General features: G+C 33.2%; 3 protein-coding genes across 4 annotated transcripts; 1 reads left to right on the top strand and 2 right to left on the bottom strand.

Annotated features, from left to right (window-relative positions):
- Positions 1 to 4588: 4588 nt before the first annotated feature.
- LOC124939978 (ferric reduction oxidase 5-like) lies at positions 4589 to 7739 on the bottom strand. Of its 2 annotated transcripts, XM_047480447.1 has the most exons (8): positions 7604 to 7739; positions 7254 to 7504; positions 6910 to 7192; positions 6596 to 6830; positions 6188 to 6515; positions 5853 to 6093; positions 5020 to 5711; positions 4589 to 4928 (listed from the first exon to the last, which is right to left on the bottom strand). In XM_047480447.1, exons 2-8 carry the CDS (start codon positions 7414 to 7416, stop codon positions 4789 to 4791), a joined length of 2082 nt encoding a protein of 693 aa, XP_047336403.1. In that variant the 5' UTR covers positions 7417 to 7504; positions 7604 to 7739; the 3' UTR covers positions 4589 to 4788. The 2 variants fall into 2 exon arrangements, with proteins under 2 accessions (XP_047336403.1, XP_047336404.1); XM_047480448.1 differs by lacking the exon at positions 7254 to 7504 and having other exon boundaries at positions 7604 to 7622.
- A 2887-nt stretch (positions 7740 to 10626) lies between these two features.
- LOC124939980 (leucine-rich repeat receptor-like serine/threonine-protein kinase At1g17230) lies at positions 10627 to 14958 on the top strand. Its single transcript, XM_047480450.1, has 3 exons — positions 10627 to 14249; positions 14346 to 14738; positions 14817 to 14958. Exons 1-3 carry the CDS (start codon positions 11318 to 11320, stop codon positions 14831 to 14833), a joined length of 3342 nt encoding a protein of 1113 aa, XP_047336406.1. The 5' UTR covers positions 10627 to 11317; the 3' UTR covers positions 14834 to 14958.
- LOC124939979 (serine/threonine-protein kinase WAG1-like) lies at positions 14903 to 16578 on the bottom strand. Its single transcript, XM_047480449.1, has one exon. The coding sequence runs from the start codon at positions 16576 to 16578 to the stop codon at positions 15088 to 15090; it is 1491 nt and encodes a 496-aa protein (XP_047336405.1). The 3' UTR covers positions 14903 to 15087.
- Positions 16579 to 16917: the final 339 nt, after the last annotated feature.

Consider the following 16917-nt stretch of genomic DNA (forward strand, 5'->3'; position numbering starts at 1 on the left):
CATTATATATATATATATAGATTAGTTAGTTAAAAAGTTGAACTTATATTAATATTAAAATGTCCCGCGTTTATCAAATTTGGTGTTTGAATTTAATATATAAAGTCTTTGTACTCTAGTTGGTTAAAGAGTTGTACTTGTTTTGTTAGGTTGCAAGTTCGAAACATACCTCTAACATTTTTAATTTTATTTTTAACCGTTTTAAATTTAAAAACGGGTCAACCCACAATCCGACCCAAGTATCCAAATTAACCACAGCTCTCGACCCGCCAATCCGAACACTTTAAAAATTAAGGATCATTATATATATATAGATTAGTTAGTTAAAAAGTTGAACTTATATTAATATTAAAACGTCCCGCGTTTATCAAATTTGGTGTTGAATTTAAAATATTAAGTCTTTGTAGCCTAGTTGGTTAAATAGTTGTACTTGTTTTGTTAGGTTGCAAGTTCGAAACAAACCTCTAGCATTTTTAATTTTATTTTTAACCGTTTTAAATTTAAAAACGGGTCAACCCACAATCCGACCCAAGTATCCAAATTAACCACAGCTCTCGACCCGCCAATCCGGACACTTTAAAAATTAAGCATCATTATATATATATAGATATGAGTTAAAATTCAATGTCAATTCCCATTCATTTGAAATTAAAATTCTAATATCAATTTAATTTCACACATTCAAACATACCCTAATTGTAATGCTAACAAGTATTGTCCTCATAAACACTTGTATGGATTTACTCTCGAAAAAAAAAGTTTTTTAAAATGATTCATATAATAAAATAAAAATCGTTTAAACACAACGACAAAAATAAAAACATGAAAAAATTTAAAAAGTGATAAAAAAAAATTAAAATACAACTAATGGCTAAAATATTTTCTAAAAGCAATAGAATTTTCACACGAATGAACATATTTTTTTAATCTAATCTTTGACATCGTCGTAATAATGGAATTGTGAATAATCCTTAAAAAGACTATTATGAATTTTGTAAGTCACGCTTTTTTAACTCTTTTAACTCTTTTAACCGCTTTGATTAATGTCTCCTTATAGTCATCAACGATCTCCAGCATAATTCATTGGATTCCGTTCAAAATTTTTTAAAAAATATATATATATATCATATATTTCCAAGAATATGACAATGTAAAAATAAAATAATAAGTCGTTTTCAACTCCCTGTAACCCATTAAGAAAACAACCCACAATAAATGTATCAAACTTATTTGGTGAAAGAGTAAAACAATAAATGTATCAAACTTATTTGGTGAAAGAGTAAGTGTGACAATAAATGTATAAACTTATTTGGTGAGAGAGTAAGTAGAGTATAGAAATACAAAAAGATATAATTTTTCTTCATTACCAATATCTTTTATATACAAAATTAGGAACCCATCAAATTAATAAAATACTAATTCATAATTATTTATAGAAAATAGGGATAATAATATGAGAAAATGTATTAAATTATTTCCACATTTTACATAAATTGAAAATTGCTAATATAGTTGGAGGACCACTCTGGGTGGAAGTATGAACGGTCCTCCTTTCCCATTTGTTCTTTTTTTTTTTTCCTTTTTCTGTAGCTGCAAGATTCTTTTTCCTCAGCTTTTCTTTTCTTTTCTTTTCCTCTGTTTTTTTTTCTTGGTCCTCGAACAGAGTACATCTCATCTCTCATAATTCATTCAGATCGATAAGGACATAACAATTTAAAGAATGATAAAATCGATGCTGATACTACAAATGTCCTACATGCATTAAGGAAGCTCTGCAGCGATACATTAATGGCTGGTAAATTAATTAATTGACAAATCAAACCACCTACCTATGCATGTGAGCATTGCATTTATGAAGTTTGACCGACCGACCGACCGACCGAGTGATCGTGTGACTCGTGTCATTCATGCACCATTATAAGGCAGGCATGGGTCCTTCTTTCTAGACAGGCCTTGTTTGATCTGAACTTTCTTTTTAAATAATCTCATTCATCAAGTTACTTCTTAGTAAAAATGTTAGTATAGAAAATTTCAAATAAATATGTGTATTCTCGAGGAGGTACACTCAATAATGTTATTTAATATTTTGAGTTTTAATATATAACTATTCACTTAATTATTTGTAGACTATTGTATAATCTTTTAAAATTTGTATTTATATGGGTAAATAAATATTTATATAAATATACAATAATTAATATTATATTTTATTTTAAAATATTAATCAACTTTCAATAAAATCATGTCCAGTCACATCAACTTCTAATATTTTTCAAAAAATCTGACTGCTTCCGTCCGTTTAATCTTGGATATGGGATTTTTTTGGAATTTTCAAAAGATCTAACAAGCTTTTGCTAAGGAACCTTTTTTAAAATGATGACTTTTGAAAGTGTAAATATAAAATGACTGTTAGAGCTGGATTTGTTTTTTTTTTTTGAAAAAGAATAATTATTTTATCAAAATATAAATTTATTTAAGTTTTTAATTGGTTAAATTTACTATGCACATTTGAGGTTTGAAAAGTTTAGTGTGGAGGATTAGTGTCCAAATTAGATTGTTGCTTAGGTAGGCCAAGAGTAATATTGAAATGGAGAAGTTGGCTAAGTCACTTGCTCATTCACACAAGGTTATCAGTTATTCAAGTCATGTTCTAGCTCTATGATGTTGTGTTTGTGTTCAACTAGACATTTTCACTATGTTGTTTAACTTGATAAAATGTTATTTTTTCACTTATTTTTTATTGTTTAACTATCATTAAGAGCTTGTTTGATTAGTAACCATTTACCAATTAATAACACCAGTGATCTTATTTTGGGATCTCTTCCAAAATGGTATTTATACATTAGGTCAACTAGGATCTTAAGTTACTTTGTAACTTACAAAAATAAGGCCAAACCAAGACCATCTAGCTCACAATATATGAACCTGTTTTTAGAAAGAAAAAAAAATAGAAACAATCAAAGATGACCAGGCCCAGCCCAAGGGAAGGGCCACCTCTATGGACCCCCAAAATTTTCATATATATTATTAATTAGTATTATTATGGTCCCAAAATTGACATGTTTATTTGAATTGGGCCTCCTATTCATATTCTTTTGAAAAACTTGTCATAAAATTAAATTTATGGTATAAGTGTTGCCTTTTTATGTTAGTATTCTTAATTTAAATAATAATATATATATATATATATATGAAATAATAATTCAACAAAGTTTTTTCCATTTTCCAAGTTATACGTGGATGAACCTGCAATATTTTATTTTTTAAAATTAATTTTTTAGGTTTGGTTATTTTTACTGTTAGAGAATTATTTTTTTAATGTGAATTTAGTAAGTTTTTTTAATTAATAGTCATAGAATCGTACATAAAATTGTAAGTATAAATGAACAATATTAAATATTTAAAATATACATTATACCTAATAAAGTTCAATGTTAATTACACTATACACGCTATTATAAATTTAATGAAGAAACAGAGTAGTTAGAGTATACATGATACAATTTCAATTTTTGTTTTAAATTTTTTTTGATTAAATTATTTAATAGTAATAATTTAATATATATATATATATATATATAATGTGTTTTTATATTTAAAGAAAAATAATATATATATATATATAATAAAAAAAACAACTAAATTATTAAAGGAGTAAAAAATTAAAAATAAATTAAAACTTAGAAAAATAAAACATTTTTATTTTAAAAAATAAAATAAAAGTTTGGTGCATTAAATTTAAAATTATATTATTATTATTATTATTTAATAAAAATTATATCATTTTATGATTTTAATGGGAAAGTGAACATTAAATCAACTAAATCAATACTTTAATACAATATTATAAACAAATATAACTTTTAAATAAATTAAAAGAAAATTAGTCAAACCCGAGTAAATAAAAGTTTGATACATTAAATTTAAAGTTATATTATTATTATTATATATTTCTTTTTATAGTATAATTTATTTTTGTAAAGAGTTTTATATTAATTATTAATTTATATGAGATTCTAATATTTAAATTTAATATATATAAATAAAATATGTTATAAGAGTTTGTTAAATTTTAATTATTTATTTAGTTTTTTTAGTTGTTTATTATTAAGTTATTTAATACTAATATTTTTTAATTTTTATTCTTATATTTAAATATATTATATTAAAAAACTAATATAGTTTGAACTTTTTTACTCTAACTAAGAATATTATTGTAAATTTATATATATAATAATAAATATTGAATCCAAAATAAATATTATATATATATATTGTATTACAAATAAAAATAAATTTATAAGATAGGATAATTTGTTTAAATACAAATATTTTAGAGTTACATTAAAATGGTGATTGTTCATTTTATAATTTATTTATTTTTATAAAAGATGATAAAGATGAGGTTGTTTCAACCACCGGAAACACTTTTAGTCTTACTAAGATCATAAATATTGACAACTAAGAAGATGACGACGACGATAATGATGACGACGAAAAAGAAAATTTTTCCGATAACCTTTGATCTCAACTTTTGTCCCTTTTTAAATTATTTTTGGATTTAAATAATAATTAAAAAAAACATATATACATATATAATATATTGCATCACATACAACAACAAATGATAAATTAAAAGAATATCTCAAAGAGAAAACATTATAAGAGTTTAGAACCCAAATTATAACAACAAACAAAGGTAAGTAAACAACTTTACTTTTAAAATCACAAGCAAATTAAACTATATATGTATCTTCAAATTATGTGTGTCAAACCATGCATTCAATTTTACCAATTGAAGCTGATGGCCTCAAAATGAAGGTTTTCTGCCAAACCCGAAGAACATATTCTCGCTACCTCGTGCCTCATTTCCTTCGGCCCACACACCATCACCCCGACATCAGATCCTTTGCAATCGAATAATATCTCTGCATGCATGATGCATCGATTAATTTATAATGAGATACACAACTACACATGAAAATATTAAAGTTGTATAACTATAGAAGAAGTACTCACTCTTAAGGTTGGGCCTTGTACCATGATACACGGTTATGTCTTGAACAAGAGACTCTCGTGGGAGACTTTCCAACTCTTTCGTCTCGCCATCATGAAAATACAACTCGTCATTTTGAACCTGCTTGCCTTCCGTACTCGATAACTCCCTCTTTTGCCATAAAAATATTGCACTAGTGACAATAAACACGCCAACACAAGCAAAAAACATATCCCAAAGGACTTTCCCACTGAAGTTGTAATATTGTTGGTTGTGTTCAATCGGGTAAATAAGGCGACGACTCACAGTCCCAAGAAGAAGTAGGAACATGACGAAGGAGGTCGTGATTATTGCCCCGAGCCAGAGCCAACTTCTAGATCCGAGTGCTGCAGTAACTAGAGAGTCATTCGGACTTGGCTTAAACCATATTGAACGGATAAGATCTCGGTTAGGCTTAGGCTGCTCTTCAATGTCCTTAGTGACATAGGCCTCTATTTTCAACTCTAACTTGGAAAATATTTCTTGGGAGATCACGCTTGATGTTGGCAATAGAAGATCGAGCATGGTGAGATCTATCGAGTTCTTGAAAACACATATCAAGTACATCCTCGGAATGTGCAATCCAGGTTGCGTACTTAGGTGTATGACTTCGCGAATTATGGAGATGAATGGGGCGATACCACTTCCTCCACTTACCATTACTAAAGATTCCCTCCTATTGAGATGGATTAGTGACCACTATTTTAAACCATTGACATTTGTTTAAAATTATTGTTGATCCTCTGTTATTTGTTTAAATGAAGGGCTTATATTCAATAACTTTTTTTGAAAACAAATATTAGTTTGGAAAATGTACCTTAAAAAGTCAGATGAAACAGGTCCATATGGTCCTTCTACATGAACCTCTAGATGGGTCTTGGAAGAAGAAGAAAGCTCTTGATATAGATTTCGACTCCATGTTCCTAAGCTTTTAATGGTGACACTTATCGTATCCGGTTCCAAGTTTCCACTAGAAATGATAGTGAAAGGATGCCATTGTAACTTAGAAATGCTAGGCACTTGGATAAACATTATGCTTGTGGGATTATAATGAAGACCTAACCATTTTTTGAGTTCAATTAATATATCATATTGATAGAACTTAGAAGTACTTAATTTGTTCAACAAATTAATAATGAGTTTAATTCTTACCAAGGCATTTGGATAGGTTGAGCTCAACCACACCACACGGCAAGAGGCGGGCAGATACTAATCTTGCTCTTTTTTGAGATTGCAAGAATCTGAGATATCGATCGATGATAAAGAGGAAGATCCCGGGCAAGATCATGAACAAATATGTTCCACCAACATGTAACATGTAGAAGACAATATAGAAAAGATAGAGATGATGGGTATAAAAGAAGAGCTCAAATGACTTTCTTCTAATGGATGGAAAACTTGTTATCCATATTGCCCATCCAAACAACATTGCTATCCATCCAGCTACAATAGAAACATATGTTTTGCCCCAATCTAGCATCTGTATTACAAATATATCCCATATAATTAATCATATCTATTTTGATGATAACTATATATTATATACTAATGAAATTGTACCCAGAACATTTGATTGGTTATACCCCAATAGACAATGTAACCAATTGTATGTAGAGTGAAGAGGAGGTTCGAGATGTGACCGATCCATATGTGGTACTTGATGCTTGATTCCGACGTCAATCCAATCATTGGCAAGATTGAAGATCCTCTTGTTACTGGAAAGAACAAAAATGCCCAACAGATGTTTCCAGTGTATCCCAACATAAGCGACACGCTGCTAAGCTTGGCCTGCCATCTGAAAATTAGAAAGTTTGTAACTCCGACATGTCTCGGGTTGAAACAACTATATACAAAAAGTAGAAGAAAATGCTTACATTTTCTCTCCTTTTGGATATATGTAGAGGTGACCAAAGCTTATGTACAAATAATTGACAAAAGACCATATCAATAGTGCACAAAACATTGTAACAAATAGAAGCTCTGTCATTGTTAGAATACCAAAAGTACTCGATATGTGAACCGGTTTTTTCAAGAAATTCGGACGCTGCATACCATTCAAGTCGTGAGCAATCTTCTTCTTAGTCTCGAAATGTAGATACACACAACCCAAAACAGCCATTAACATCGCAGGGAAGCTCAGAAACAGAAGATTTGTCCCTGAACAATTTTATTCAAGTTAAAAAAACAGAGAGAAATAGTAGTTGAGAACATGACTTACCTTGAGACCCAAAAAAATTAATCAAGTCAATCTTGTTAGTGAGATTGGGAATCCATGAATTTTTGTAAGTATTGGTTGGAATAATAACCCAGATAAAAATCCATCCAATAAACACAATGAAGAACATCATCTTGATCAAGATTAAATTTGTGAGGTTGGCCATTATTGTGATATGAAGAAGCTAATAACAAATTGGTCCACTTTATAAGTAAGTAAGCTTTCTACTCAGCTTGCTTTCAGTACTATTCTTGCTGTCCTACACAAGGGAACATTTTTTCATGATTAAATATATATCTAAATGCAGGGGAATTTCTCATACTTAGAGATATTTTGCATAACAAAGTACTTACATGAACGGATGGCCTTCCAATGAAGAAGTAAAAGTGGAGTTTTGTTTTTTTGAAATTGATTATCACAAACATAATCCAGTACTCATGAAGCTCAATCCAAAATGGGTTTCAAAGTCTTTGATTTTCCTTTTTAACTACTGTTGCCAGTTGCCAATACCGACTGGATAGGAATCTGTGTGATTTGTTTTGTTTTCTTGTCAAGATTTTTATTGGACTGTTTTTTATCATACTTGTGGAATTATTTATTTATTTTATGAAAATAACAGAAATCCTGATAGAGAAATTCTATTAATACATTAAATCATATTATTTGCTGGAAAAATAAAAATAACAAAGTAATAAAGTATATTAAAAAGGATAAGAGGTTTGAAAGAAATCGTCTAATTTTAATGATCGTAATTTTCGATGGTTATGCTTGTAACAATTTAATCAAATATATATATATATATATATATATATATATATATATATATATATACTTGTGGTTAAATTATTATAAGTATATATATCTCTCTCAATGATTAGTTTTTAGATGTCCATGTATTGAAATTATTCACTTTAAGTTTGTTTGTTATTTTAATTATTCAAATAACTATCCAAATATTTAAATTATTAATAAAAATACAAATTAATTATCTCTGATTTACTCTTTTTATAAATTTAAATATTAAATTAAAAGAATAAAAGATTATTACCAGTGAAAAATAAGTAGTTTTCTTATGGAAAAGGTGATATGTGTCTCTTCAAAATGTAGTATATTTTGCTTCACCAGTTTTATCAAATTAAGATTTGGGTCTTGATGAGATTTTAACAACTATGATACAAATTTATCCAAATTAATGTGTAAATTAATCAATGATTAGTTAATAAGAAAATATACTTTTTCTTTTCATTGAAGATATAGTCTCTCCTTTAATCTATAATGTGATCATTGAAAACAATGAAAAGTTGCCATATTATAAAAAATATATATTACCCATAAATATCAGCCTATGATATCCAGATTGATCGACACAAATCTATATCATTCGATTATTCGACCTAATGAGACTTGCTAAATGTTGTGATAGTTAAACAAGAGGCAACAATTTAATATTGAAGAATTACTAACATATATCCCTAGCCTATATACATATTTAATATGAGAAAATCTCCTTTGTTTAAGACACCATGATGCCTGCTGCTAGTTGACTTGCAAATTCAAAAAAAAATTGAAAATCTACTTATAAATAGGACCAATTTATTGTTAGCTTCTTCGTATCACAAGTAATTATAAGCAATATTAACAACAATCATGGGTAGCCTCACTTTAATCTTGAGGATGATGTTCCTAGTTCATTGTGTTTATTGGATGACTTGTTATTTGAATAATTATTCCCACAAGTACTTACAAAATTCTTGGACACCGAATCTCATTGAGAAAACTGACTCATCTACTTATTTTGGGTCGCAAGGTAATTTATTTATGTTCTCCAGTGTTTTTTCTTTCTTTCATTTATGTGGAAATGATGTTTTGACTTGAATAAGTTGTTTTAGGTACAAATCTTTTGCTTCTTATCTTCCCTATGATGTTGATAGCTCTTTTGAGTTGTGTTTATTTTCATAATTTGGAGACTATGAAAAAGAAGAAGATTGATAGTGAATTGAATAGTATGCAACGACCAAATTTCTTGAGGAGACCAATCTACATATTAGTACTTTTGGAATTGTAACGATGACAGACTTGTATTTGTTGCGATGTGATTTTTGTACTGTTGATATGTTCTTTGGCCAATTATTTGTACATCAGTTTTGGTCACCTCCACATGCATAAACATTGTATTATTTCTCTTTTTTTCTTATTTATTCTTTCCAGACTTAATATGGAGTCAATGACTATTAAATAGGGTATAACAAACACATAGAAATTATAACATATATGATCCAAATTGAGTTTTTTAAATAACACAATCTTAGGCCTTGTTCGGTTTGGATTTTTTAAATAATACAAACAAAATTAAAAATCATTTCATTTCATTCCCCTATCATTTATCATAATACTTAAATAATTAATCAAAATATGAAAATATTTCTATTTCTAATTATTATTTTTTATTTTATTTACATATAATACATTTTAAGTCTTTTTATAAAAAAAATTAATAATAATAATTATCTCCTCAAAATTATAAATAATCATTATTATTTTCTTCCTTAAGTTTTTTTTAAAAACACCTCAGTTCCAGTAAACTATAATTTCTAAATTACTGGTAATTTAATGTTCATTTAACATATTACCTTTAATTTTTTTAAAGTACTATTGTCCTTTATAATTTGAAATAAAAGTAATCTTTCATTTTTTTCTCTTTTTGTACATAGTTGTCTCTACCCGGAGACATGTTGCAATTACAAAGTTTGGGCCGGACCATTGTATTAATTGTTCTCAAATCTTGCCCACAGACCGAGGTGGACTCAGGCGCATTGATGGCTGTTAATAACTATTTTTCAAATAAATATAAACAAATCTCTCTTTCTTCCTCTCTCTCTCTCCACTCTCACCAACGCATGCATGCTCTTTCAAATCGACGATCTCGGCGAAAGTATCAACGATCCTCCTTCGATCAAGCTTCAATCACGATACAGAACTACTTCAATCAATCGCCCGGATCTGTAGAAAGCAATCGGACTCTCAAATCACAATTCGATCATTTACGACTCTGAAATTGATCGCCGATCTTCCTACTTTCTCGCCGCCGGCATCAATATTCAACTTCTCCGATCATCGCTGCCGTAAGTACATATTTCTCTGCACTTTCTTACTTCCCGCAAATTTGGTAACCACCATAAATTGTGCATTTCGTAAATCGAACTGCCGAACAGGGATAAGAACGTAAAAACACACCTCTTACGGTTACCTGATCCAATTAGAATTTGAATATGGGCTTCTTATATTTAGGCCCAAAGTTTTAGCCCATTTTGGCATTTTTCTTAAAGCCTCATTCATTACAAAACAGAACAAGTGCTTTCTGTCATGGTGTGTCATATGTATGTGTGAGTCCGCTCAGTCCACCAAGGTTAGGTTGGGCACTTATGTGTGTTAAGAGTCAGCAGACAAATGATTACATTCTAGAGACCATCTTCTTCTCCAACAGAAAAAAGTGAACAAAAGGACAAGAGACATAGCCATTACCCATATTATGTGTCCCACGTCTCAGAAAATTCCCACATCCCTTTTAAACCAAACGAAGAGGCATCAATGGCGGAGAATTTCCACGACTTGTCTCTATCCATCTGTCTTTTCTCCATTCCTTCTTCTTCTTCTTCTGCAAACCCATTAACAACCCAATTGAAAATTTATGGTTGAAAAAGGAAATTATATCATATTATTTGTAATCTCTGGGGTAGTAGATTAGATAAAAAAGAAGTGGAGGTGGAACTGAAAAGGAGAAGACATAGAAAAGCACTTCCTCCTCCTAGTCCATATCACATTCATATTTTTCATACATCCACATTCACCTCACCCGCTGTAAAGTGTCACGTTGACTCCACCATTATTGTACTCACCCATCAATATCTCCATTGCTAGTGTTTGTTTTCAACCAGTTTTCTAGGCTTCCTGTATGTATGTATGTATGCATGCATTCGTTCATTTACCTGTGTCATGAGCTTCTCTTGAATTGGGTTTAATTAGTTTATCAAACCTTATTCTGCCCTTCTAGCTACATTCTTGAGGGAATGGCCAAACAGAGATTTCTTCTTTCGCTAGTCTTCTTTTCACTGTTCATGTTTACTGATTCACTAAATGAAGAAGGAAACGTTCTCTTAGAATTCAAAAGCTCTCTTTTTGATCCCTATAACAATCTCCAAACTTGGACCTCATCAGATAAGATTCCATGCTATTGGAGAGGCATAACATGTGACAATAATTTCAAGGTCATCTCCGTAGATCTCTATGGCCTTAATTTGTCAGGTAATCTACCTCCTTCCATCTGTGATCTTCCTTACTTGACTAACCTGAACATATCAACCAACTTCATCTCTGGCCCTATCCCGGATTCCCTCTCTCGTTGTCACCGGCTAGAGGTTCTCGACCTTTGCACTAACAGAATCCTTGGTGATTTTTCAACCGGGATATGCCAAATTGGCTCGCTCAAAAAGCTTTACCTCTGTGAAAATTATGTAAATGGCGAAATTCCAGAGGAGATAGGACATTTAACTTTGTTAGAGGAGCTTGTCATTTACAGTAACAATCTCTCAGGAATGATGCCCTTATCACTTGGCAAGTTAAAAAGGCTGAGAGTTATAAGGGCCGGGTTGAACAAACTTTCCGGTTCCATTCCTGAAGAAATCAGCGAATGCCAAAACTTAGAGGTGCTTGGATTGGCTCAGAACAAGTTAGAAGGTTCCATACCCGTAAAGCTTCAGAAACTACGAAATCTAACCAACTTGGTACTTTGGCAAAATTCTTTATCTGGAGTGATTCCTCCCGAGATTGGCAACTTCAGTAGCTTGGAATTGCTCGCTTTACACGAGAATTCTTTCAGTGGGAGCCTACCCAAAGAGCTTGGGAAACTAACCAATCTGAAAAGGTTGTATATTTATACTAACAAACTGACCGGACCCATTCCAAGTCAGATAGGTGATTGTGTAAGTGCAGTTGAAATTGATCTCTCAGAAAATAGATTGAGCGGCTTCATCCCAAAAGAATTGGGTCAAATTCCTAACCTCCGTTTGATTCATCTCTTCGAAAACATCTTAGAAGGAAGTATACCCGAAGAACTTGTGAATCTGAAGCAGCTGAACAACTTAGACCTGTCCATTAACAATTTAACTGGCAAAATCCCTTTGGGGTTTCAGAATCTGAAGTTATTGACGGATTTACAACTTTTTGACAACAGTCTTGAAGGGACTATCCCTCCTTTAATCGGTGCCAACACCAACCTCTCTATTCTCGACCTGTCGTCAAATAACTTAGTGGGTGCAATCCCTCCTAGTCTTTGCAACTGCCAGTCTTTGAAGTTTCTAAGCCTTGGTTCAAACAGGTTATCTGGAAACATTCCTCATGGTCTGAAACAATGCAAGCCCTTAGTGCAGCTAATGTTGGGTGATAATAAGCTAACAGGAAGCCTCCCTGTTGAATTTTCTGATCTTCGCAATCTTTCAGCTCTTGATCTTCGTCAAAATCGATTTTGGGGGACGATACCTCATGCAATTGGACAGCTTGGAAATATAGAGAGGCTTTTGTTGTCTCATAACTACCTTGTGGGTTCTATCCCGCCTGAGATTGGGAAACTCCAACAGCTGGTTGCTTTTAACGTTTCCTCCAACCGACTATCGGGTGGTGTTCCTCGTGAACTGGGTAACTGTTCGAAACTCCAACGGCTTGATCTCAGCAACAACAGGTTCACTGGAAAATTTCCAGACCAGATCGGTACTTTGGTTAATTTGGAATTGCTAAAATTATCTGATAATAGATTGGTTGGACCAATTCCTGGTAGTTTAGGTGATTTGGTCAGGCTTACTGAATTGCAGATGGGAGGAAACCTTTTCTCAGGTGATATACCTTTTGAGCTTGGTCATCTCATCTTTCTACAGATTTCACTCAATCTTAGCCATAATTCTCTTTCTGGAACAATCCCAAACAATCTGGGGAATTTGCAAATGCTTGAATCTCTCTATTTGAACGATAACCAGCTTTCGGGTGAGATCCCACCGTCCATTGGTGGGTTGATGAGTCTTACTGTTTGCAACCTTTCCAACAATAACCTGGAGGGAACCATTCCAAACACGTTAGTCTTTCGGAGGATGGATCCTAGCAATTTCGTTGGCAATGATGGGTTATGTGGAATGGGTTCAAATTCAAACCGTTGTCATTCGTCTTCTTCAGTCTCTTCGGTTAATACAAAATCAAGCTGGTTGAAAGGCGGACCTCCAAGGGAGAAAATAGTGGTGGCTATCTCTGTAATCGTTGCTTCTATCTCACTGGCTATTATGGTAAGTCTTTGTTGGTTAATGAAAGTGCGTTATCCTGTTTTTACTCAACTGGAAGAAGAAGAAGATGAAGAAGAAGCTAAGCGTAATGTTCTTGATTATTATTACTTTCCCAAAGAAGGTTTCGTTTATCAGGACCTTGTCGAAGCAACCGAGAATTTTTCAGATCAAGCGATTTTGGGTCGGGGAGCTTGTGGGACTGTCTACAAGGCGGTTATGGGGGATGGGAAGGTAATTGCAGTTAAAAAACTGAAATCTCAAGGAGAAGGCGCTAGTACAGATAGAAGCTTCCAAGCTGAGATATCTACACTTGGAAAGATCAGACATCGAAACATCGTAAAACTTTACGGGTTTTGTTATCATCAGGACTCAAATATCCTCTTGTACGAATACATGTCAAATGGGAGCCTCGGAGAACAACTTCACAGAAAGGAAACGGTTTTACGAGACTGGGATGTTCGGTATAGGATTGCGCTTGGAGCGGCTGAGGGGTTGTGTTATCTGCATTACGATTGCAAGCCGCGAATTGTTCATCGCGATATCAAATCGAATAATATCTTGTTGGATGAAACTCTTAACGCCCATGTAGGTGATTTTGGATTGGCAAAACTCATTGATTTCCCTTACTCTAAATCAATGTCTGCTGTTGCCGGTTCATATGGTTACATCGCGCCTGGTAAGTTAACAGTATAGTTAACAATATAGTCTTTGTTGGTTATAGAAAAGTTAATAATATTATGTTGTGACAAAAGTTTGGTTATTTTGATTGCAGAATATGCTTATACAATGAAAGTGACAGAGAAATGCGATATTTATAGTTTTGGAGTTGTTTTACTCGAACTGATAACTGGGAAAACTCCAGTTCAGCCCTTAAATGAAGGAGGTGACCTTGTTAACTGGGTGCGAAGATCGATTAACAATGGAGTTCAAGCATCGGAGATATACGATAAAAGGATGGGCAACGTAATTGGAAGAAATAACATGGAGGAGATATCTCTTGTTCTAAAGATTGCATTGTTCTGCACAAGTTCTTCACCGCTTAACAGACCAACCATGAAAGAAGTCATAGCCATGATGATAGAGGCCAGGGAGACTGCAGGCAATGCACCGTTGTTATCGTCTCCTACCTCGGAAACTCCTCTAAACGAAGATGATTCTTGCAAAGGTTTGAGTTTGATTAATCTAGTTCATTAGTTGTTACAAAACCAACTTAATCTCTCATTATTTTTTGTTTATTTTGCAGTTCCCACTGAAACATGAGATCCAGTTTACACGACCATTGAGTTATGAGGTTAGATTTTAGTACAATAACTGTTTCATTCAAGAATGTGAACTGAAATCAAACTATGTATTGATATGATTTATATAATTTCCCATATACACCATGTTATGTGTAATGTGTATCAACAATGTGAAACAAAACAAAACAAATTAGAAAAAGAAGATGAAATCCCATCATCATCATCTGTAATTCTTTCTTTCTCTCCTATTTTTTTTTTACCAGATCATGTTTCTCAAATGTTACTGCTGCAACGGTAATAGTTGTTGGAATTTGTCAAATTGTGTTTTGATCCTTTAGTTTTCCTCATTATGTAACTTAAGCCCTTCAACAACAAACGGTTTCTCTTTACCGGACCGTTGCTAATCATCTTCATGGATTTTGACTTCTTTGTGGACGACACCGTGATTCCTCGTACTTCCGGCGGCTTGTACATACGGATTAACGGCCACTTAACACCGTTAAAGAAAGGATGTTCTTTTATATCCGTTGCACCCATAATACACCCCATCCGTCTCTTTGGATCCTTCACTAGAAGCTTCTCGATCAAATCTCTAGCATCCCCCATATTCTTTCCTGCATGTAATAATTCATCCTCCGGCCGAAACATCACGCCTCTGTTCGATGCTATATTTCGTAAAGTAACCTCTTTGCTTCCTCCTTTAAACGGCGTAGTTCCATGCAACATCTCGTATAAGAAAATCCCAAACGCCCACCAGTCCACGCCGTTGCCGTGGCCAACTCCGGTGACTAATTCCGGCGCTAAGTACTCATGGGTACCAACGCACGATCGTGAATAAGCTGTTGTAGGCTCTGCAACGAATTTGGTGATCACCAATTCCTCTTCTTTGTTGTTCTTTTCCGGGAAGAGACAGTTCTGGCGGCGGCGGCAACGCTGCCGCCGCTGACTCTCCAGCCTTGGCTGGACGTCAGATTTAAAACCCAGGTCGAAATCGGACAACATGATATGCCCATCTTCTCGGAGAAGGATGTTTTCTGGTTTCAGATCACGATAAACTATACCGAGTGAATGTAAGTATTCGAGTGCCACCAGGACCTCGGCTGCGTAGAATCTAACTGACTCAATTGGCAGGCGGTTTTCCGGTTGTCTACGGAGGAGGGAATGGAGGTCTCCGTTTGGGCAATAGTCTATAAGTAAGCATGTATAGTGTGAGACCTCTAGATGAGCATAGAGTGTAGGAAGAAAAGGGTGGTCAAGCATGGATAAGATTTCAGCCTCTGTTTTAACATGGGAAAGTTTCTTTGAAGAAAGTGAATCCCGATCGACAACCTTAAGAGCAAAGTTAGCATGTTCGTTATCACGGAGTCGGCAAAGGAAAACACGGCCTAGGTTTCCGGTGCCAAGGTGGCGTAGAAGCTTGAGGTGGCTTAGATGTAGGTTTCCGTCAGAGGAAATGGTGGTGGCGGTTTTGATGGCCGACCAATGAGGATCAGATCGACGGTGAGGGCGGAGGTGGAGGTTAGTGGCGGCGGCTGTGGTTGAGGAAGAAGATGAAGAGAATGATAGGGAGGTGGAAAGGCGAGATTCGTTGAAGCTGAGATTAAGGCTGGTACGGGCTAGACTGCTACGGGCGCTGGAGAGGAAAGTCCGGTCGGTGGCGGCGGAGGTGGTGCTGGTAAAACTGAAATCGTAGTCGGAATTATCGTCGACGGCGAAGTCGTCCATTGTTGGGTTGAAGTTAGGCTGGAGAAGTTCTGTATCCATGGAAATAGTAATAGAAAGAGAGAGGAAGAAGCTTGGTTGTCTCCAAAATGGTGTAACAATATTGCTATATAAAGAGTTTAAGTGTAGGCAAAGATATTTAATTAACTAATTAATTAATTAATTTAGACTTGTTCTAATCTTATTTATTTGAGAGACTACTTTAGTAGGCTAGGGTTGACAAATTTGGATAATAGTAATTTAGTAAAAAAATATATAAATATACAATTATAAAATAGTTTAATAGAGATTAGAGAGATTTGGATCTTATTAGAGTATATTTTATTTAGTATTTTTAATAAAAGTAAATAAATAAAGTGTTTCATCTTTTAGGGATGGTCT

The sequence above is a fragment of the Impatiens glandulifera genome, chromosome 5, assembly GCF_907164915.1.
Source record: "Impatiens glandulifera chromosome 5, dImpGla2.1, whole genome shotgun sequence".
In the NCBI taxonomy this organism is placed as follows: Eukaryota; Viridiplantae; Streptophyta; class Magnoliopsida; order Ericales; family Balsaminaceae; genus Impatiens; species Impatiens glandulifera.